The sequence below is a fragment of the Carcharhinus amblyrhynchos genome, chromosome 24 (assembly GCF_965287045.1).
Source record: "Carcharhinus amblyrhynchos chromosome 24, sCarAmb.v2.hapA, whole genome shotgun sequence".
NCBI lineage: Eukaryota > Metazoa > Chordata > Chondrichthyes > Carcharhiniformes > Carcharhinidae > Carcharhinus > Carcharhinus amblyrhynchos.
In genome coordinates, this window is record NC_137347.1 from 5853144 (window position 1) to 5877572 (window position 24429).

The 24429-nt window shown below is 44.5% G+C and overlaps 1 protein-coding gene across 4 annotated transcripts in view; it reads right to left on the reverse strand.

Moving 5' to 3' along the window:
- Window positions 1-14787, reverse strand: part of LOC145357939 (protein tyrosine phosphatase type IVA 2-like) — a 99709-nt gene extending 84922 nt beyond the window's left edge. The window contains exon 1 of one of the 4 annotated variants that reach the window (XM_080211525.1): window positions 14714-14787. Coding sequence is in view for 1 of the 4 variants with exons in the window: in XM_080211527.1 (XP_080067653.1) it covers window positions 12847-12864 (18 nt within the window). In the remaining 3 variants the exon portion in view is untranslated. Of the gene's footprint in view, window positions 1-12846; window positions 12976-14713 lie in introns of those variants that run through there. The other 3 variants (XM_080211524.1, XM_080211527.1, XM_080211526.1) reach the window with 3 other exon arrangements.
- Between the last annotated feature and the right edge of the window lie 9642 nt (window positions 14788-24429).

Here is a 24429-nt window from a genome sequence, read left to right on the forward strand (position 1 = left end):
CATTCAGGTCAACAACACCACCAGACTTGGCTATTCCAATGCACTCGTTTTACATTTTCTACCTTCTATAGACTAAACATCTGACAAAAATCTGCTGCCTGTGCCTTAATTCACACCAAGTCCCTTTTTCCTATTACTCCTGTTCAGTGACACACACGTGCTCTCAGTTAAGCAAATTCTTGGATTTTAAAATCCTCAATTGATGTTTTGAATCCCTCCATGACCTTTTCCCTCCTTATCTGGGGTAGCACCTTCAGCCCTACAATCTGCTGAGATATTTGCACTCCTCTAATTCTGACCCGTTGTGCATCCTTATTTTTAAATTTTTTACAGAACGTGGGCATAGCTAGCTAGGTCAGATTTATTACCCATGCCGAGTTTCCCTTCAGAAGGTGTTGGTGAGCTGACTTCCCTGGGGTGTAGGTACACATGATGTGGGGATGCCGGCATTGGACTGGGGTGAACACAGTAGGAAGTCTGACAACACCAGGTTTAAGTCCAACCGATTTATTTGTTAGTAAAAATATCAAATAAATCGGTTGGACTTAAACCTGGTGTTGTCAGACTTCTTACTGTGTCGGTACACACACAGTGCTGTTAAGGGAGTTCCAGTATTTTGACCCAGAAATACTGAAGGAACAGAGCTATATTTCCAAGTCAAGATAGTAAGAGACTTGGGATTTTACAACAATAGCTTCATAGTTGTCATTAGACTTTTTATTGAATTCAAATTTTACTCTGCCTTGGTGGGTTTCAAACAGCAGGATTCGAATTTGGATCCTCAAAGCATTACTCTGGGTCTTTGTTACCAGACCAGTGATAATAACACCATGCCACTGCCTCCCTGTTTTTTTTTAGGGGAGCCTCCAGATAATGGTGTTTGTCATGGATTTACCAGGTAACAACAAGACACAGAAGTAATAAAAGGAACGAGGGGATGTAATCCACATAGCAACAGGGGAGAATCGCAGCTGACATTTAAAGAGGCATCCTTTTTCCAAGTAAGATTAGCAGACATCTAGATAAAAATCAGATGCAAATATCTCTATTATCAGGAAGCAGTTTATCAAGTTGACTGAGATCGGGGGGGGGAGGTATACAGATGCTAATTTTCAAGGGCCCAAGATTGTAGGAGAGATAGATGGCCCAATATATGGTGTCTGAGAGAGCCACGTATTTAAGTGTCAACTCTTGCAGAAGCAGACAAACCAGTTTAACATCTCGCCATCTAACAGCAAAGATCCTTTTTATATTTTACAGCTAAGTTATTGCAGAAACCTTTGTAAAGGCAGTTTACTTATCTTCATTGAATCAGGCGAAGACGCTTCTCAGACTGGATCATTCTCGTGATGTGTGGTAATTATGAACTGGAATAAACTTAGATTTACTTACTTTGATGCTGCTTAGGAACGGGGAAGTCTTACTGACTTTAGGTATCAGGGATATAGTTTGGAACAAGGAGCAATTTCTAGGTAAAATTGTGTGTGTGTATCTATGGTGATGGTGTCTCTCTGGATTATAGGCCTGTTTATGTGTATTTACCTTTTCTTTCATTTAATGAGTCTTCAGCAATTGGTACACTACAACTGGGCTGCTTATTCTCAAGGGTGGTTTCACATGACACCGCACACCATTTCAAAACAAACCTATATGCCACCAAGAACTTGTCTCACGTTGAAATGCCCACACAGATAACATCAGTGTGTTTTGCAACATGTTCCCAGGTATCTGCTGCTCCCGTCCTTCTAGATGGTAGCGAACGTGAACTTGGAGATTGCTAAGGAACCTCAGAGAGATGCTGCACTGCATCTAGTAGATGGTACACAGCTAGCATTGTTTGTCAGTGGTGTATGGATTGAATGTTTGTGGAAGGGGGTAGGAATCAAGCGGTTGCTTTGTCCTGGATGATGTTAGGGGATCAGAAGGGAATTTACTTGCCAAAGGATTCCTTGCCTGTAACCTGCTTCTGTAGCCATCTGGCTAGTCCAGTTCAGTTTCTGGTCAATGGTAATCCCAAGGAGTTGACAGTGGGGGATTCAGCAATGGTAATGCAATTGAATGTCATAGGACGATGGTTAGATTCTCTCATTAGGGATAGCAATTGCCTTGTACGGCATAAATGTTATTTGCCACTTGTCAACCCAAGCCTGGATATTGTCCATGTCTTTCTGCCTTTGGACAGGCAACTTCAAAATCTTAGGAGTCGCGAATGGTACTAGACAATGTACAGTCATCAGCAAACATTCTCATTTCTGACCTTATCAGGGAAGGATAATTGTAATTGCTCCATCATTCATGGCTGTGCATTCAATTGCCTAGATCCCAAACTCTGGGATTCTGTCCCTAAACCTCTCTACCTCACTTTCCTCCTGTATGACACCTCTAAAAACTTACCTGTGATCAAGCATTTGGTCATCTGCTCTAATGTACCCTTATATGGCTCGGTATCATACTTTGTTGTATAATGTCCCTGTGAAGCACCTTGGGACATTTCATCACACTGAAGACGTTTATAAATAAGTTGTTGACTGCATGGAATATTATCTGCCACCTGCCCATCTACGCCAACAATCTACCTGCATCCTTGTAAAGTCTTTTATCTTCTTAATTCTAATTTACTTCCGAAGTTAGTTCTCTTTGCAAATCTTAAAATTGTGCCCAAAACACCAAATCTAGGTTAAGACATATCATGGAAAAGTGATCTTAATGTTGCCCTTACGGAACATCACTAAACACATTCCCTCAGACCTGAAAATCAACCATTTTGTGTTCTACTTCCGGTCACTCAGCCAGTTTCACATCCATGTTGCCACTTTCCCTATTATTCCATGTGCTCTGACTCTGTTGACAAACCTATTATGTGGCACTTTATCAAACACCTTGTGGAAGTCTATATACAAAATCACAATACCCTCACTTGTTACAACTATTACCTCAAAAAAAAATTCACACATTAGTGAAACTGTTATAAACTTGAGGTTTTATAAAATGTTTACATTTTGCACTGTCTCGTTAATTTCAGGTAAAATGGAGGAAAGGAAAGTCATGCAATCGGCTTCAAATTCAACTAGACAACAAGCCTTAATGGTTGGGTTACAACGGCCACAGGGGCGAGGGCCAAGGTTGAGACTTACTAGGAGGAAGGTGCAATATGTTCATACATCTGAAAATAAAGGTAAAAGCAGGTGGGCTGACTGTGGATGATCTCTAGAGTTTTTGAACATAAAGAGAGGTCTCACAGAGACAAAAGGCTGAAGCTGGTGTTGACAATTGAGTTGTGAAGGCTGCAAATCTTCAGTCAGCGATCAAGCTGAATGCTGGAGGATGGTCCCTGGTCATAGAGATGCCTCCTGTGACAATCTGAAGACCCTAGAAAATTTACCAGAAACCGCCGAGTGGACCTTACTGGTAACTGACTTGGAAATTTGCCAAAACCAGGAGAAATGCTTTTCAACTGTTGTGTGACATTAAAACTCGTCGAAATGGGGTAAAGTGAATCTTCTGGAAGCTGTGCATGATTGGACATTTACCCACAAAAACTGTAATCGTTTGTAAATGGCATTGTAATGTACACAGCTTGTGATTATTGGTCATATTAAAACATTATGAAGGGTTATCTTTTCAGCAGTTTAGAATATTAGCTGCCTACTAGATAATTTTTAACAAGATGTTGATTTTAGCTTGTTTGTTACAGCAAGTCTTAAGATTTGAAATCTTATACAATTCCTCTTAATTGGTCACTGGGAGTTCAGATGCATTTATTTTTAAAGTTATCAGTTTTCTGGGGATTGTAAATTCCTGCTGGCTTTCCTTAACTAATGCACACTCATCCAAGTGTCTCTTAATTTTAACCAGAGTACTATTTCTAAAAGTTTTTCCACCACTGAAGTTTAACTGATTGGCTTGGAAACTGTTACAGCCTCTCTGGTGTTTCCATGGAGCTTTCTGCTGAAAACCCCACAGGAATTTAACCCCAAAAGCTTTACTTCATCTTTAATAAATATAATCCACAAAAGATAAAATAAAGCACACAATTCATATGATCCTATTTCTTGTCTCCACATTTCAGTGGTACTGACTCAGTGCCAACAAGCAAGCATGGAATGAGGGAATCCAAAATAAATTTAATTAGGTGCTATGATAATTCATGGAATTTTTCTTAAATGATGGGAAACAGTTCGTAAACGATAAATGTCTAGTCAGATATGGAGCAAAGCCTAAAAGTACTAAGATCACTCACTGGCCAAATTAGGTCATTTTATGCATTTATTTTAGAAGAAAAAAGTTTTGTCACTGTCTGCATCAACTCTTATGAAATTTCCTCAATTATAAAGTTCACAGTGGATTGCCTGGAGTGCAAAATTGAAGTTGCTGCTGTTGTACCTTAATTCGCAAATGTGTTTTTGTTTTGCCTTATGTAAAAGCAAATCACTGATTATTCTGCTCTGCCAAGATTATCTTTTGATGAATCAGCTAATGCATCCATAACCAAACCCAACATTTGCACATGCAGGTCTTATGTAATGTGCACTGGGGCTGTGAGACTATATTCCAAAATGGGAACATTAGAATGATGTTCCATTCAATACTTTACTTTTAAAATCTCTTTCTGGTGTACCAAGTACAAAGCTGATCTCAAACGCAGCCCATGCCTAACAGAATTATATTGAGTAACGTTGTCACCTTCATTCTCACACCTTTGTGAAGATGCTGGAGCTCAGTTTGTCCAAAATCACAGCTACTGTTTACAGTTTGCCATTTATCTCTGATCAGTTTGACCCAGTTTTCAATCTGAATCTGGTTAGTCACCAGTCCTACAAGCAGCCAACAGCTACATGTGGTCCTGAATAAAGATGAGGTAACAAGCAAAGCCAAACTCATGTTAAAAATCTTGTAAAAATTTCCTAAATGGATGGAGATGCAACTTCTAAAACTGCAAATGACATTTTAAAAAAAAGAAACTGAAATGATATAAGCGTTATAGTATTAGTCCAACAGTGCCAGGCAACAAGTTTAACCTTAGCTTTAACTAGATCACGATGCTGCTAACACAATTATAAAAGTGCACGGTCTTTATTAGTGTTACAGCTCAGCATAATCAGACTGATATCTATGTAAAAGTTCCATCAACCACTTGAAAATTCTAAAGCTAAGTCACTTGATACCATCTTTTTTAGAAACAGTTTTTCACCAACTCCATTACCCTTTCTCTAATTTAAAAAATCCTTCTCAAAGCCGAAAAGCAAGAGGACAAATATTTCCTTTTCTGGTTCCCAGCAAGGTTTTCCCCTGTGCTCATGTCAACATGTGTTAGATAACAGCCTCTCCAAGATAACAGTCATATTGAGTAGGAACTTAGTCCACAGTTAGAGTAATAAAGGTTTTTATTGGATTCACGTTTGCACACCCTCCCCCTTTCACAGCCAGCCGAACTGAAGATTGCAATCAGGCCTTAATTCCCCATATGTAACAGTACAGGAAAAATGTGATCTTGTTACCTCTGAAACAACCCATCAATCTGGGGGTGGAGGAAGCGTTTGTACAGTCACCCACATCATGACTTATGTAAGAAAGAATCCAATATCACTGTTGCTCTTCATTTTAGCTCCCTCATATTGAGGGATCATTTCCACCTTTGCACTACTGCATGTAGCCACCAATTTTGTATTTTTTTTGTTTCTCTTTTTTCCCTTTTTGGAATGAAGCTGTTCACTATTCTGCCAATACCTCCAGACAAACATTTTGTCCTTTATTTGCCCCATTACCACTCGCATTGGGCTTGAACCATTGAAGCTACCCTGCTTTCTACGTCAAACATTGGTTTTCACACTTTCGCTTCCCCCTCCTCCCATTCACTTGCTTAAAAGCCACTACATCTCTGAACTAATCCCAGTTTTAAAGTTAATCGATCTAAAAGATTGATATTCTCTCATTCTCTTTCTCCACAATAACTGCACATTTCCGTTTCTATTACTAACAAAGTTATCCAATTGTTTAAAGACAACTGAATTGCAATCTGTTCATGTAAAAATATGTTTAATCAAATATTGATGTCCACCATACCATTTAATATAATATTTACAACATCAAATATGCTGTGTTAGGAATTTAGTTAAACACACAGTAAACAGAGTTCCATAACAGGCTACAAACCTCTGGGACAGCCTGAACAATAGTTAGTGTTTGGTCAAAAACACCATCCCAACAAAGTAGAAACTAGAATATTTATGACACTTCATAATGAGCTTGTTGAGATCAACTTACAAAAGACTTGAGCAGCTTCCAGCACAGCCTCATTTATGAAGTTACATCGATGCTATTTTTATAGGCCTTTAACTCTGATCAGGTTTGCTTATCCACCTGCAATGCATTTGTTAATTGGTGTCAAGTGATGCGATGGGAGTCAAAGCCTAACACAAAGGTTTATTTACCAGTGTGACTATAGAGCCATGTTAATTATTATTACTTAGCTATATGCAAGTGACTGAGAACATTTTCATTATGATCACGGATGCTTAATGCACTGACAGCTAAAATATTGAGCTGGAAAAGTTAATTTTCAACAGAGATATTAGGGCAAAACAGTGGCATTTTTCAGACCTCATTCACGTCATCTATGCAACTAAAAATTTTTTAAACTTACCTTTATTTTCAAAACTCTACAAAGTCTTATTCCTCCCCAACTCTAGTAGCAAGTCCAACAAGCCTAAAAAATGTGCCCCTCTTGAGCAGCTTTGATTTTAACTATTCCACCAATGGGCATGAACTGCCCAGGCCCAAGATCTGAAATTTTCTCCCAAACATCCCTACCTCGTTTTCCTTCCCTTTAAGCTATACTTAAAACCTGACTGATTAAGCTTTTGGCACCTGCTCTAGCATCATTTTATATACCTCAGTGCCATATTTTGTTTCCCAACGCCTCTGGAGCACCTCAGGATGTCTTACCAAGTTGAAGGCACTATGAAATTACAAAGATGCTGTCGGTTTTTAAAAATACATAAAAGCATAGACTGAACATTTTCTAATTCAATGCATATCGTTAACCTCCCAAAACAATATTTTAGGTGTTCAAATATCATCAATAGATTAACTTCAATCTTCCAGATACGGGAAGTGAGTTCAATAAAGACGTATAATCTTATAGATCGCAATCCTATCTAACTCACTGTTTAACATAGGAAGCAGCAAGTGAAAATAACAATTTTGCAAAATTAGATGTTTTTCTCTTACTGATGTTAATCAGTTGTCCAAAGACACGACAAAGCTCCATAGGCAACAGGATTTGTAAAAGCTGCCTCAACTTCTGGTAATTGGGTGTAAAAGTTTGAAGAGGCTTACAGAACACTTGAAAACAAATCTACAAGATAGCTGACGATCTTGCCAGAAATGAATCTGTATAGTTAATATCAGATGGCCTGGTAAAGTTCCAAACTCTCCGTGCACAAGCTGAAGTATAGGTGAGCCAGTAAAAGATGAGGATTCCTAAGTTAGCTATTCTTCATTTGCCATTCTACAACTGCAGCTAACGTTATGCAGACAATGAATAGTTAGAACTCAGCTTCACCATGGTTCTCTGAAAATGATCTAGAATGGCAATGGTGCCTCAGCCTTCACTAAACCTGCACAATGCATGGTTAGGTTCCAAAATATTATTTGGTTCTTGAAAGCTGTGCTTGTGAACCTGGTGCTCTAAGCCAAATTGCTAATTGGAAACATGGGCCAAGATGTCACCCCAATGTTAAGCAGTCTATTGGCTTTTGAATACTCAATACTTGTCAGTATATCTATTGCCGCCTATATGGCCCCTTTAATTAAACAATTTATCTAGTCCAAAGTTTCACCATCTCTAGTAACTGTTTCAAAATAGCAGTGAAACACTTCAGTGGCAAAAAAAAATCAGTTGCTTTCACCTTCTTCATAGAAACACTACCATAATTATGCTACAGCCAAGCATAAAATGTTAATGGCAGCACTGCAGTGCCGCATGAACGCAAACACAAGTGATCCATTAGTAAGCATCACCAGATAGCACGTGGTCTGATTAAGAGCAACAGACTGGCTTCTGCTTTCTCCAGCATTCATGAGAAACCAATCATTTTCACAGCTTACCAACTTCAAGATTAAATCAGTTCCCATCTAGGAAATAAACTGTTATTAGCACCAGGCGTACTTTGCACCTCTGCCAAAAATGCAGCATATGAAAAGGTAATTTTAGTGTTATGGACCTCTTCTGCAAGATGTTTTATGTTTTTCCTACAATGAATTTCCTTCATGCAAATGGAATTCTAAAGAAAACACACTACAAACTTACAATAATTAACATAATTAGTGCAAATAGGTTATTAGAAGGAAATTTATTCTGTCCGTTATCATGTTTGAATTACCGATAGAGATGTTCAGTCCCTCTCTCCTCCAACAAAATGGAGGTCAGAAGAGCTACCTCATCTCATTATTTAACCTTAAAAACTTATTTCAACTCCAAAACCAATTCTATTTTAAAATATCACCAATTTTTCTATAATTGATTAGCCCAACAAAAGCCATTGTCTACAATCTGGAAAAACTTAATTTGTATAACAAACCGCAAAACAAACTGACAACCCACAAGGTTTTGAAACAGGCGATCCTGGACTAAATGAGGGGCTTTGTAACTCATAACCTCTCCCCAGAACATACACACTGTTGAACTACGTTCCAAGTCTCATATGGAATTAAGTTTTTACTTTCCGTTGTCTTAAGGCGCAGCACATAATTACAGTTCTCTTCTAACCCACTAAAGAATGACCAGTACTAAATTAGTACAATCGAGATAAGGATTTTCTTAGATCCCATATGTACCCTTCTATTAATTTGTCTGTTTTTATGTTGTGCTTTGGCACTGAAAAATCCATCACTGACAGCTCACTCCCTCTTTATTCTCAAGGAAACCAAAGCATTATAGTAAAATGCATCAGAAGTCAATACACAAAACAATGACATTGTCTTTACCATAAATTACAAATTAGTGGAACATAGAATTTGAAATATGACAAATTCTAAATTCTCCTGTTTCAACTATATCCCTACCATCCCAGAAATACTAGCAATAAGCAGGTCATTTCATCCATTGACACAGAACAATGGCCACTAAGTTAATAAATCTAGCCAGTAGGAATGCAGGCAAGTATCCCACTTAATGTTGCAGGCTCTCATCATAATATTAGCAGATTTTAAAAATGTTTTCTTCTCAATAAAGAGCACAAGTGATTAAAAGCTTTGGGCAGAGGAGCAGCTCTGTCTGCTATGGCAGGGAAGCATACATCACACAGGTTTGTAACTCCCAAACCTAAGCATTGCCATGTAGAGAAGATGCAAGAATCTGCCAAGTATTAACCTTCTGAATACAAGTAACTTGCCATTAACGTGGCTAACTTCAAAGCCTCTTTCTGAATCCAACCTTGTGCATTTCAATAAAAGTTGTCCGAATAACTATACTACACTCTGAACACCCTTACTTTTACCTCAGTTTTGCTTTAGTTGTGCAGTTAGTAGCTTATCTTCTTACTCTTGTAACAGAACATCCTCAGACCTGGGGAGGCCAACTGCTGGCCCAGTCTCTCAGATGCATGTGGTGAGCAGCCTTAGGGGAACGAGATTATCTGTGTCTCTATCATTCCGTTACAGCTTAATATCCAAAGTAGACATGGAGAAGGAATCATAGTACTAAATCTCCCATGTGACCAGTTTTCTTATCGAGATTACTTGGACTACCGATGTCAATATTTTCTCAGTCAGTTTGTTAGTGGCAATGCTCTTGATTCAATATCAGTAGTTCCGCACAATGCTACTTCAATCATTTGCCAATTTGGAATTGATTCGTCACTCCAGTGTCATATCTCAAAATTGTATTCTTTAGATCAAGTTTTGAACAACAAAATACTTGAACTGCTGGGTCATTTAAAAATGAAGTACAATGTAAAACTTCACCTGCTCACTTTATTGAAATCCCAAAACAATAAATGCCCATGTGACAGATCAGGTGTCTTGAGGGGTTGAAAGCAGAACAAGGAGTTACCAGTATGTGCAGTCAGTCAGGAAGTGCAGCAATGTGTGTATCAATTTATCGTGAGTTACTGCGTCTCCCACTTCCCACAAAAACAAATTTGTACAATAATGGAATTTAGAACACTGTAGGGATAAGATAGGCTTGCTCTTTAAGTATATCTTGCTTTGTACAATTCATTCAGCCATTTAAACTATTATGTTTCCAGTCCCTGAGTCTCTAGACATGATCCAAGAATACACTTTTAATATTTGCCATGGGATTAATATAACTTGCAGCACGAAGCCTCAATGGGGTTCCAAGTACTAAAGTTTTAAGAACATTTTAAATATGCAGCCTCACCAACAGGGAAACAATCCCAATTCAATGCCAATAGAGTTACTTAAGTAGTGATGAGTCACCAGACTTCATTTACTGACTATTCTGAACTGCAAACCTTTGTTTAATAAACTTATTACATCGTTCTCGATCACTAATCTTCCTGTGCAAAAGCAATTTCACACTAACATTTAGCATTTGTCAATGAGCAGTATGCTCCATGATAAGGCTCAATAAGCTCACCTCTGATTACAACATACAAAGTTTATTTTGCAATATATACAGTGCAAGTTGGGATACTGATTAGGGCTGTGACTATACTTCAAAATAGTTGGCTATAAATTCCTTTATAATACTGAGGCTGTGCAAGGTGCTGTGTAATTGTAAGACTTTAGCTGAACCATGAGTGTTTTGAGATTGCTTTTCATAAATTCATCTGAAACAGATATTGCCTTGCAACCACCCGGAACTATTGTTTACACTCTTCAATTTAACTCTATAGAAAGCACCATTGTATTACTTCTGAAGTAACCCTTTCTCTGTGATTCTTGTTTCCCTGTCTGCCATCTTTGGTTCTGTGGATTTAGGTGCACACAATTTCAGAGGGGCCATCCAATAATTCATTCCAGCAGACAGGCAGGCCTCAATTTGAAATCCTAGACAATAAGTGTGATCAAGCTAAATGGCCACATTATCCAAAAATAACTAGGGCTGCACAATGACCAGAATCACTGGGTTGCACTCAAGATCTTTCTGATCCATATGGCTCAATGACATAAAATGCAACGGACTCGACCACTGTTCTGCCACTCACAGGTTTTACCCACATCTTAAAACACGTTGCCATTCAGAATAGCAGATGTTTACTTTTCTCAATAAAAACTTTTGCAATAAGACAGAGTACAGCAAGTATATTGACTTTCAGTACAGAAATCATACCGAGATTTGTTCAAACAAGTTTCATGCCTAAAAATATTTTGATCTCCATAATGTTGAGTTAGGTCAAGGAAAATATCAGGAAATTCATCATCATTACATCCTTGGAATATACAGTAAAACATTTTCCAAAGTTTGAAATGGCATAGTACTTTTTAAAATTAGTTTCTGCCTCCACTTTACTTCGAATCAGCTCTCAACACTTTCCTTTCTACTTTTTTCCTCTACATCAGCACATTTTCACCACAGAGCTGTCCTTTCCCTTGCATGCTACCGAAACTAAAATTTTTGCCTCAACATACTGTTCATTTCTCCGAAATTACTTCCCTCATCAACTCTGGGTCACATTCGGAGAATGTGTTTCACCCTACAGTGTTCTTGTCTGGCACTTTACATGCTTCAGGAACTCACTGGTCACATGTTTGCTCAGTCTCATTCAGAGCATGACCTTGACAGTATACTACTTCCCTCCATCCCTCTTTAATACAATATTCTATTCCTCTCCCTTACATTAATGTGTGCTTGTAGGAGTTCCTCTTATAAGTATGCACAGCAAAATTATAAACTGACTCTTTAAAAGCACACTTACAATTTTATTACACCAATGTAGAGGAAATCCACCCAGGCCATGTGAGACTCTCTTTTCCTCTCCACCCAGTCTCACCATGTACTTCCTGCTCAGAAAGACTTCATTGCTCTTCTCAGAAATCACACATGTCGTCGTCCCCCAGGCACATGGGGAATGAGCAATTTCCCTTCCTACCACCCTAACAACCCATGATACATCAATAATTGAGCTGAATACACCTAGCAATCAATCTTTATCAGTTGCACTCAGACAGCTGAGGAAAATCCTGGGGTGAAGACCATAGACCCAAAAGTGATCATTTCCTGTCAAGCATTTACACTGTACTTTATTCTCCTTGTCTCTGTTCGAGTCCGAAGAGCCCTATTGGGCTTGAAACGTTAACTCTGTTGCTTTCTCCCCAGATGCTGCCACACCTGAGGTTTTTCTCTTTTTCCTCTGAATCAATTCAATCTCTTTCCAACTCTTCCTCTACTCTCCTTCCTCCCACCAGCCACAAAAAATGCTCAAGTACTAACCAACCCACATCCTTTTCCTCCTCCCGGGCCAAGCCGCAGTTTGTGATCACTCAGTCTCTCACTCAGCGGGCAGTCTGGATCACAATACCGGGGGATCAACTCCAGCGGCCTGCCCTCGACCTGTTGTGTGGGGCCCGCTGCCTCCCTGGGGCCTCGCGTGTGCTCCTGGCCGCGCTCTGCCTCCCGCAGCCGGGCCCAAGCCCCACTCCCCGGGACACTCACTCACTCGACCCCCGTAAAGACTCAGCTCCTCGGGCAGCCACCAACACTCTCCACCCCTGCGAGAGCCACTAACTCGGGAGCGGGTCCCCGGACCGACTGACCGGCACCCCACAGCCCGAGAGCGCGAGGCTCCGGACAGGCCGAAGAGGGGGGCTCCGGACAATCGGTGGCCCCCTCCTTCATCCACCCACCGAATCCACAGGCACAGTCCTTGCCATACTCACAGTAACCAGCCTGGTCATTGAAAACTACTGAACACAATGCGGTTACGAGCAGCGATTCCCACAGCGGCCACCCCGCACACACTCTCACCGTCTCCGAGAGACTGGCGGCTCCCAGCGCCCCGAGTACTCCCGAACCCGGCCGAGCCTTCCCGAGTCCCTCCCGGACCGCGCCCCCAAGCCCTCCAGAATCCAATCCCATACCCCCGAGTTCAGAGCCACGCCTCCTATCTCCGAGCGCCCGCTAGCTCCGCCCCCTTTCCCGGGCGCTCGCTGACCCCGCCCCCTTTCCCGAGCGCTCGCGGGCCCCGCCCCCCTCCCCGGCGGCTTCGCGCGCCCCGCCCCCCCAGAGCCCTCGCGTGCCCCGCCCCCCGAACCCTCGCGCGCCCCGCCCCCTCCCAGAGCCCTCGCGCGCCCCGCCCCCCCTCCCAGAGCCTTCGCGCGCCCCGCCCCCCCAAAGCCCTCGCGCGCCCCGCCCCCCTCCCAGAGCCCTCGCGCTCCCCGCCCCCCCTCCCGGAGCCCTCGCGCGCCCCGCCCCCCCTCCCAGAGCCCTCGCGCGCCCCGCCCCCCCTCCCAGAGCCCTCGCGCGCCCCGCCCCCCCTCCCAGAGCCCTCGCGCGCCCCGCCCCCCCTCCCAGAGCCCTCGCGCGCCCCGCCCCCCCTCCCAGAGCCCTCGCGCGCCCCGCCCCCCCTCCCAGAGCCCTCGCGCGCCCCGCCCCCCCTCCCAGAGCCCTCGCGCGCCCCGCCCCCCTCCCCCAGAACCCTCGCGCGCCCCGCCCCCCTCCCCCAGAACCCTCGCGCGCCCCGCCCCCCTCCCCCAGAACCCTCGCGCGCCCCGCCCCCCTCCCCCAGAACCCTCGCGCGCCCCGCCCCCTCCCCAGAACTCGCGCGCCCCGCCCCCCTCCCCAGAACTCGCGCGCCCCGCCCCCCCAGAACTCGCGCGCCCCGCCCCCCAGAACTCGCGCGCCCCACCCCCCTCCCCCAGAGCCCTCGCGCGTCCCGCCTCCCCGACCGCTCCCCGACCCCTCGCTGGCCCCGCCCCCTCCCCGACCCCTCGCTGGCCCCGCCCCTCCCCGACCCCTCGCTGGCCCCGCCCCCTGCCCGGCCCCGCCCCTCCCCGAGCGCTCGCTGGCCCCGCCCCCTCCCCGAGCGCTCGATGGCCCCGCCCCCTCCCCGAGCGCTCGCTGGCCCCGCCCCCTCCCCGAGCGCTCGCTGGCCCCGCCCCCTCCCCGAGCGCTCGCTGGCCCCGCCCCCTCCCCGAGCGCTCGCTGGCCCCGCCCCCTCCCCGAGCGCTCGCTGGCCCCGCCCCCTCCCCGAGCGCTCGCTGGCCCCGCCCCCTCCCCGAGCGCTCGCTGGCCCCGCCCCCTCCCGAGCGCTCGCTGGCCCCGCCCCCTCCCGAGCGCTCGCTGGCCCCCACCCCCTCCCGAGCGCTCGCTGGCCCCGCCCCTCCCGAGCGCTCGCTGGCCCCGCCCCCTCCCCGAGCGCTCGCTGGCCCCGCCCCCTCCCCGAGCGCTCGCTGGCCCCGCCCCCTCCCCGAGCGCTCGCAGGCCACGCGCCCCTCCCCGCGTGCTCGCAGGCCACGCCCTCCCCGCGTGCTCGCAGGCCACGCCCCTCCCCCGCGTGCTCGCAGGCCACGCCCCTCCCCGCGTGCTCGCTGGCCCCGCCCCTCTCCGAGTGTTCGCTGGCCCCGCCCCCTCCCCGAGTGCTCACGGTCACCGCCCCCCGCTCCGGGTTTTTCCGAATCCCGCCCAGGCGCCACAACTTCCCGCCGGTCGCGCTCGAAAGCAGCCCGGCTCCTTCCAAAAGGTCCTAAGAATATGGGGAAAACGCCGGAGGGATTCCAGATTTTACCATCTCCTTCTTTCACTTACCTCAGAGTTGTCCATCGGCGGGAAACAGGGCAGGCTGCAGGCGGTAAGAATTGGGACTCAGCGGCTGGCCCCGGGCTCGCGCGCGGAACGGCGGTTAAAACGGAGCCGGGACCTTCCAGCGCCTCGCGCGACGGCAGCTCCCCATTGGCCAATCCCGGTGGTTTGCTGCTATCCTACTGGCCAGGCACCTGTCAATCTGTAAACCCCACCCCCAGCATGGTTTCAACTAGAGACAGGTATGAAACCCAACTAGTTATCTCAACCCCAACATAAATCCAACTGGTTATCTCAACCCCAACATAAATCCAACTGGTTATCTCAACCCCAACATAAATCCAACTGGTTATCTCAACCCCAACATAAATCCAACTGGTTATCTCAACCCCAACATAAATCCAGTTGGCGTTGAGATAACCAACTGGAGTTATGTTGGAGTTGAGATAACTCCAACTGGTTATCTCAACCCCAACTGGTTATCTCTAATATAACTTCAACTGGTTATATCTAACATAACTTCAAATAGTTATCTCAAGCATTCTCCAATTGGTATAGAGGATTGCCTAACTAATAGAAACCAGAGAGTTGGGATACAAGAGGTATTTTCAAGATGACAACTTGCAACTAATGGAGTCCTGCAGGGAGCACTCCAATATGCTGGAATCAAAGTTATTTACAATATATATTAACTTTGATGAGGGAAGTGAATGTACAATTGTGAAATTTGGAAATCTCACAAAAATAGGTGGGAGGGCAAGTAGTGAGGATGAAAGACACTCAACAGAGGGACATAGATTAAATGAATGGATAAAAACTTGGCAGATGGAATATAATGTAGGAAAATGTGATATTCCTTTGATAGGGAGAATAAAGGAACTGAATATTATTTAAACAGAAAGATTGCTGAAATCTGCAGCACAGAGGGATTTGGGAGTCCTCGTGCATAAATCACAAAAGGCTAGCATGCAAATTCAGCAGGTAGTAGGGAAGGCAAATGGAATGTTGTCCTTTATTTCAAAGGTAATGGAAATAAAAATAAGGAAATCTTGCTAAAACTGTACAAAGCACTAATTAGACTACATCTCAAAACAGTTTTGGCCCCCTTATGGAAAGATATACTGGCATTGGAGGCAATCAAGAGAAGGTTCACAAGGTTAAATCCAGATATGGAGGGATTATTTTATGAGGGGAGATTGAGTAGGTTGGGCCTACATTGAAATTGGCTGCAATTGTGGGCAAAGGGGTTGAGGTTCCATTGTTAGCAAGAAGTGATATAAGATTAGAAGACATAGAATCTTCTATGATAGATTGAGGAATCGCAAAGGTAAAAAGACTGATGGGAGTTATGTACAGGCTCCCTAGCAGTAGTCAGGATGTGGCGCAGAAAATAAATCAGGAGATAGAAAAGACATATAAAAAAGGCAATATTACAATAATCATGGGGGACTTCAATATGCAGGTGGACTAGGAAAATCAGGTAGGTAGTGGATCCCAAGAAAAGGAATTTATGGAATATGTAAGAGATGGGTTTTTTGGAGCAGCTTGTGACAGAACGTACTATGGAACAGACAATTCTGGATTTGGTGATGTGTAATGAGGCAAACTTGATTAGGAAACTTAAGGTGAAAGAACCCTTAGGGAGCAGTGATCACATTATGATAAAATTTACCCTGTAGTTTGAGAGGGAGAAGTTGGAATCAGATGTAACGGTATTACAATTAAATAAAGGTAATTCAAAGACATGAGAGAGGAGCTGGCCAGAGTTGATTAGGAAGGGAGCCTAGCAGGGAACACAGTGGTTTTTGGGGGTTATTCAAGAGGCACAACAGAAATTCATCCCAAAGAGGAGGAAACATGCTAAGGGAAGGATGAGGCATCCATTGTTGACAAGGGAAGTCGAGGACAGCATAAAAATAAAAGAGAAAAAGCATACGAAATGATGAAGATTAGTGGAAAGCCAGAGGATTGGGAAGACTTTAAAAGCAAGCAGACAACTAAAAAAGCAATAAGGGGGGGAATGAAAGATGAGTATAAACTAGCTAGTAATATAAAAGAAGATAGGAAGAGTCTTTTAATATAGAAAAGGTAAGAGAGACACAAAAATAGACATTGGACATCTGGAAAATGAGGCTGGAGAAGTAATATTAGGAAACAAAGAAATGGCAGAGGAACGGAATAGTACCTTGCATCAGTCTTCGTGATGGAAGACACCGGTGGGATGCCAGAGGTCCAGGAGAATCAGGGGGCACAAATTAGTGCAGTGGTCATAACTAAGGAGAAGGTTCTCAGGAAACTGAAAGGTCTGAAGGTGGGTAAGTCACCTAGATCGGATGGACTACACCCCAGGATTCTAAAAGAGGTAGCTGAGGAAATTGTGGAGGCTTTGGTGGTGATCTTTCGGCAATCAGTGGAGGCAGGGAGGGAGGGTCCCAGAGGACTGGAAAGTAGCTAATGTAACAATCTACCTTGAACATACTCAATGACTAAGCTTCCCAGCCCTTTGGGCTAGAGAATTCCAAAGATTCACAATTCTCTGTGTGAAGAAATTTCTTCTCATCGCAGTTCTAAGTGGCACCTCCCTTATTTTGAAATCAATGGGTGCTATTCGGATTGGCGGATGGTGACTAGTGGGGTGCCCCAGGGGTCGGTGCTGGGGCCTCAGCTATTTACCATTTATATAGATGATCTGGAGGAGGGAACCGAGTGCAGGGTGTCGAAATTTGCTGATGACACCAAGATTGGGGGAACGGCAAATTGTGCGGAGGGTGTGGAGAGTCTGCAGAAGGATCTAGATAGGCTGGGCGAATGGGCCAGGAAATGGCAAATGGAATTTAATGTTGGCAAGTGTGAGGTGGTCCACTTTGGTAGGAAGAATGGTAGGAAGGACTATTACTTACGTGGCGAAAAACTGCAGCAGGCGACGGTGCAGAGGGACCTCGGGGTCCTTGTGCATGAATCGCAAAAACCCAGCTTGCAGGTGCAGCAGGTGGTCAGGAAGGCGAATGGGATGCTGGCCTTCATAGCGAGGGGGATTGAATATAAAAGTAGGGAGGTCTTGCTGCAGCTGTATAGGGCATTGGTGAGGCCGCAGCTGGAGTACTGTGTGCAGTTTTGGGCGCCGCACCTGCGCAAGGATATTTTGGCCCTGGAGGGAGTGCAGAGGAGGTTTACTAGGCTGATACCGGAGTTGAGGGGATTGAGCTATGAGGAGAGGCTGAATAAACTAGGCTTGTACTCGTTAGAGTTTAGAAGAATGAGGGGAGATCTCATTGAGACGTATAAGATGATGAATGGGATGGATAGGATAGAGGTGGAGAGACTCTTCCCGCTCAAAAAAGACAGTAGGACTAGGGGGCACAGCCTCAAGATAAAGGGGAGGCGGTTTAGAACGGAGTTGAGGAGGAACTTCTTCACTCAAAGGGTGGTGAATCTCTGGAATTCTCTGCCCGTTGAAGTGGTGGAGGCTGCCTCGCTAAATATTTTTAAGAAGCGGGTTGATGGGTTTTTGATAAGAGAAGGGATTAAGGGTTATGGGGAGAGGGCGGGAAAGTGGAACTGAGCCACGACAGATCAGCCATGATCTTATTGAATGGCGGGGCAGGCTCGAAGGGCTAGATGGCCTACTCCTGCTCCTATTTCTTATGTTCTTATGTTCTTATGTTCTAGGCTCCCCAGTCCGGGGGAACATCCCACATGCATCTACCCTGTCTTTTCCATTAAGTACTTTGTAAGTTTCAGTGAGGTCATCTCTCTTTCTTCGAAACTCTAGAGCAGTGGTTCCCAACAATAGGCTCTGAAGGCCCCCCTCCCCCCATGTGCCATAAAAAAAGATTCAAACTGATTAAAAATGAATGTAATTAAACTAAAGCTAACCTTTGTCTTCAGCTGTGTGGTCAGCATCTCTAGATCCGATAATCTTTCAGTCTCATGTGCAAGTGCTGGCCAGGAAAGAACCGCGCTTGCACCGTTTAGGTTTTTTACATTGGTCAGGCCCGTGCACATGACCAACAGGACTTGGAGCTGAAGACAAAGATCCCGTTCGCCTGCACAAAAAGAGAAAACTCAAAAAAGGGTGCAAAAACCCCGAGGAGAAGAAAGACAATGGCACGTTGTTCTGAAAATCACAACATTGAAACATGCCAATAACTATATCTATAGTTATGTTTATTTAATGTCAGATATGAGATTAGTATTATGCTAAGGCTTCTGTCCTGCACTTCAAATTTCTCCTTTTTTTAATTATGTTACTGCTCCTACTTCATTTTTCTACCTGAGGTAAAGGTACTCAAAATATTAATACAAAAGCAAAATACTGCAGATGCTGGAAACCTGACTTAAGAAGAAAAGGTTCTGGGGAAAAACTCAGATAATCAGGCAGCATCTGTGAAGAGAAACAGTCAACATTCACGTTGACGACCATCTCAAAATATGAAATCTTGTATGAACTGGATAAACAATTTGTGAACTGCATTTTTAGGGAAATCAAGGCTCCCTTTATGTAGACTACAACCAGAATTCTCCGAGCTCACCCACAGCTGGAATTCTCTGCTAAGAATGGAGATTTTGGCTGAGCACCAAATTCTCCACTCTCGTTGACAGCAGTGAACAGCCAGATAATTCTGGCCTACATTTATCATGTATTGTTTACATTTTTGCTATAGCTTGAACTGAAGCTATCAGTGCTCAGGATTGTATGGTGGAAATCAGATTTTTTGCATCCACACAGGCACAGCAAAACGTGGAAACCCATGTTCCAGATTCAATGCGGATTTTCCACCCATGTCACCATGTCACAGGGGCTAGATAGGGTAGAGGTAGAGAGATTCTTCCTGCTTAGAAAGGATAGCAGAACTAGAGGGCACGGGGGGGGGGTGGGGGGGGAGCAGTTTAGATCGGAGTTGAGGAGGAACTTCTTCACTCAAAGGGTGGTGAGTCTCTGGAATTCTCTGCCCATTGAAGTGGTGGAGGCTACCTCGCTAAGTATATTTAAGTCACAGGTAGATAGGTTTCTGATAGATAAGGGAATTAAGGGTTATGGGGAGAAAGCGGGAAAGTGGAACTGATCCACTTCAGATCAGCCATGATCTTATTGAATGGCAGGGCAGGCTCGAAGGGCTAGATGGCCTACTTCTGCTCCTATTTCTTATGTTTTTATGTTTTCTTTGACAGTGAATGTGGGCTGAAAATTGCCCCAAAAGAAGTATTCTGCAGAGGACAGTTCAGAAAACAGGTGTGTCTCAATTTTTTGTTATAGCATATCATGACATGTAAAAGGTTAGGAACCATTGCTCTAGAGAGTAAAGGCCTCATTTGCCCAATTTCTCTTCAAATGACAGTCCTGCCATCCCTGGAACAAGACTGGTGAATCTTTTTTACATGACCTCTATGACAATAGTATTGTTTCTGAGGTAAGGGAATGAAAACTGTACACAGGACTCCAGATGCAGTCCAGCCAAACTTCTGTACAATTGAAGCAAGACCTCACTACTCCTGTTTGTTCATGGGATTTGGGCTTGACCAGTATTTATTGCCGCTCCCTAATTGCCCTTGAACTGAATAGCTTGCTAGATCATTTCAAAGGGCACTTAATTATCAACCACATTATTGTGGCTCTGGAGTCACATGCAGGCCAGACCAGGTAAGGACGGCATATTTCCTTCACTAAAGGACACTAGTGAACCAGATAAGATTTTGGAACAATCAACAATGGCTTCACGGCCATTAGACTTTTAGTTCAAGATTTATTATTGAATTCAAGTTTCATCATTTGCTATGGCAGGATTTGAACCCAGGTGCCCAGAGCATTATCATGGGTCTCTGGATAAAAATGCAAATGCAGGACAATCAAGCTAACATTCATGGTATGGGAGATTTTCAAAGACAGTAATCAGAGCAAAATTTGTTGAAATTTGAAACAAAATTAAGTAAAAAGACAAGGTCTGCATATATTTACTGAAGATCAATTTTTTTCCTAATTTGATCAAGTTTTTTTGGTGAAATAGTGAAGATCGTTCATGATGGTACTGCAGTTGATACATAGATGGACTTACAAAAGGCATTGAACAAATAGACTGATTAGCAGATTTGTAGGTCATAAGATTTAAGGCAAAGTGGCAAGATTGAATTCAAAATTTGCTAAGGAACAAAATTCAGAGAGCATTGGTGAATGGTTGCTTTTCGGACTGAAGGGAATATACGACTATGTTTTCCAGTGGTTAGTATTAGGATCACTGCTGTTTTTCTTGCATACCAAGGATTTGGATTTGGGTACAATATACAGAGTATATTTCAAAATTTGCAGATGATAAGGAACTGGGAATGTAGTAAACAACGAGGGGAATATTAACAGTCCAAGAACTTGCATTGGTCCCTCTGCCCAGCCCTTATGAATCACCCTTCTTATGACGGGGAAGACAAATCCTTAAGTCCATGAGGGAGGAGATCCAATGATACTCTCATTTGGTTTGGTTTTCCTGTTTACTGGGATGTGGCTGTAAAACAGGGCCAGAATTCTCCCAAAAAAATTCTAATTGTCGAATTTGTGTGAAAGCTGGAGTCAATCATACAGACTTTTTCAGTGGGTCTCCCACACTCTGTTCACTGCAGAATTCAGTGAGCAGGGCCTATTCCCATTGGTGGGTCCTATTCCCACTGCAGCATAGCGCTGAGTGGGTCACTGCATATGCACCGATCTGTCAGATTGGCACGTGCAGTCGCTCTGCACTGCTGGCCTCAATCAAAATCTGTCTAACTCAGTCTTGACTATATTCAAGGAGCTAATCTCCACTGGCCTCTGGGGAAGATAATTCTACAGACTAACACCCCTCACCTCCATCTTAAATAAGAGACCCATTCTGTTTAATTTTTAAAAAGCTGAATTCCTCTTCCAGAACATCCAGTTCTTTTGACTCACTCATTCATGCCTTCATAAACCACAGATTCAACAATGCTCTCCTGGCCAGTTTCATATCAGTCCCCCGACTGTTCACTTCAGCTGCTTCAAGCTTGACTGCTTGTATCCTATCCCGAACCAAATCCTCCTTACCATCACCCCTGCTCTCTTGGAGCTGTATTGGCTCGTGGTCCTGAGTGCCTCAAGTTTAAATTCCTCATCCTTGTATTGAAATGGTTCTGCCCTTTCCTATTTCTTGTAGAGCATCTACAACGCAGACTTGAACATAGAATCTGGTTTCTTATGTGACTTCACTTCTCCTTCGCTAGCTATACCTTCAGCCCATGCTCTGGAATTCCTTCCTGGAATCCCTTTCCTTTTCATCTTCCTCTCCACCTTTAACACACTTTTGAAAACCCACTTTGGACCAAACATTTGCTCACCCCTTCAAATGTTCCCTCCTTTGACTGAGTCCGTTGCTGAAGTTAGGGTGAAATACTTTGAGGTTTTTTGACACTAAATGATCCATATAATTGCTTGTTATGCTTATCATTGTCATCATTCCTTGCACCGTTCTGACTGTTTGAATGTCCTTTATCCTTAGATAGAAACATGGAGGACAGAGATTTAAAAACTAACAGAAATTCCATTGTGAAGTTATCCTGTGTCATCTCATAAGTGAATCCCAACCATGCAGCTGAATCTAAATTATGATGATCTATCTGGAAAAAGAAATGGCGCTGGGGGGGCGGGGGGTGGGGGGGGGGGGAGGAGTATGCACTGAAGGGGACAGGGAAATGCCAGCGATGATGTACTGGGGGGGTGGGTGGATGGGGAGGAGAGGGAGATACCAGTGTTGAGTGGGAGGGGTGGCTGCGGGGCAGGGTGGAGGAGAGAGGGAAATGCTGGCGATGATGTGGAGGGGAGTTGGGGACAGGGCGGTGTGGGAGTGAATTTCCAGCAATGATTGGGGACAGACGAGGGGAGAGATGGTGGTTGTGATAACTGTTTGATGGGGGTGGTGGGTGGGGGAGCCCTTGATACCTCCCTGCTAGGGTGGAAGGAAGGTTATTTTTTGGTCAGGGTACTCTGATGTTGGGGGCTGGCTTTTCCAGTGTCGTTAGGACACCTCAAAAAGACAGTGTGAAGCATGCCCCCACCCCACCATGTTTTTGTTTTAACAAAGTTTCATTAGATCTGGAGAGGAAACATGTCTGGAGAAAAATACACAGAGCAGAATTTTACAAACAAAGTTCTAAATGCTGAATGAGCATGAAGTTGTAAGAAAATCACGCTAATTTTTTGGGTGAGCTCCCAGTCACAATTGTATGGCACTCAGTTAAATAAAAGCCAGATGTAGTTCTCACCAGTAGGGTGAGAAGCAGAGCCTAATCTCGCCAGTGAAGCTGGCCAGTGTAGTTGAAGATCTCCAATCACACACACCACTCCCCCCTCCACAGACATCAAGACCCGTCACCATTTGCCTGTCTCCACGTACCTCCCTCTGATCACTGCCCCTTCAGAGCTCCCCCAGCCCCTGATCACCAAACCCACTGACCAACGCCTTGCAGTGTCCTCCTTCCCTCCCCCGCAAAGCCCCCTGCCTGCCTCCCCTCCACCATGGCTCCACCCCTTCTCAGGCCCCACCAACTCGGTCCTACCCCTTGGCACTGCTCCTGACACTGCCATGGTGCCTGGTGGGCACTGCCAAGCTGCCTAATGGGCAATGCCAGGGTGCCAGATGGGCACTGCCAGGCTGACACTGCTCAGCCCTGTTCCTGACCACTGGGGTAGTTCCCACTGTTGGGGACCATACATAATTCTCACTGGTGAGGATCTTGACTGTCAAGATGATAAGTACAAGTGAGCCTGCACAGTGGTGTCCAGGACTCATTAACGACATACTGAGCATGTCATGCATATTAAAATTGCTCTTTTTGGGCACAAAGCTGATTTCACTGGCAAATCAGTCCCAGTAAAATCACAAGAGGTGAAAAATTGTGAGGGAACCTGATTTTCTGCCTTTCACCCTATCTTACCAGCTCACCTTGCAGATTGGCTGGTGGGTTGTGCCGATACGATCGCACTCACAGGTTTTTAGTCAGATCCTAATACGTTGGGCAGTTTTTTCTAGCCACACTTGCCCCAAAATCGGAAAATCCCACCTGAGGCTAACAGACCTTTACATGGTTTCCCCCCACCCCCACCCCACCCCCATCCATTACGATTCCAGTGGTGGGCGGGACAGAAGAATTCCCTCTTTGCTATTTTTTGGTAAGATTCTGCCCGAAATTTGCAAGTGTGAGCTGCAATCATAAGGGACTCCACTCAGAAAAGTGGGTAGTCGTCTGTATTGTAAAGACAGTATAGTTAAATTGTCTGTCTGATCTTAGGAAAGGGTAGAAGGAGACAGGGTAGAAGGAACAGACTGAGTAGTACTGTCGTGGCTCCACTGAGTCAGAAAATTATGGTTGGAATTATTCGGACATCCACACTCCAGGCTTCTGCCAACAAGAACAGATAATTTGGCACTCAATCAAATCTCTGTTCCCTGCAGCGGATCTGGAGAATCCCAGCGGAGGGTGAGGTCGGAAAATCTGGCCCCATGTGTTTCAGGCCTACTCCAGAGACTTGTGCACAAGGCTGACATGCAGTACTGAAAAGGTGCTGCATTGTCAGAGGTGCCATTTTTTGAATGAAATGTTAACTGAGTCCCCAACGCTCCACTCAGACATAAAAGATCCCTTGGCAGAAGAAGATGAAGAGAACTATCTTGCAATTGATATCTTCAAGTTACCTTATCATTAATACAGAAGCAGAATGCTGG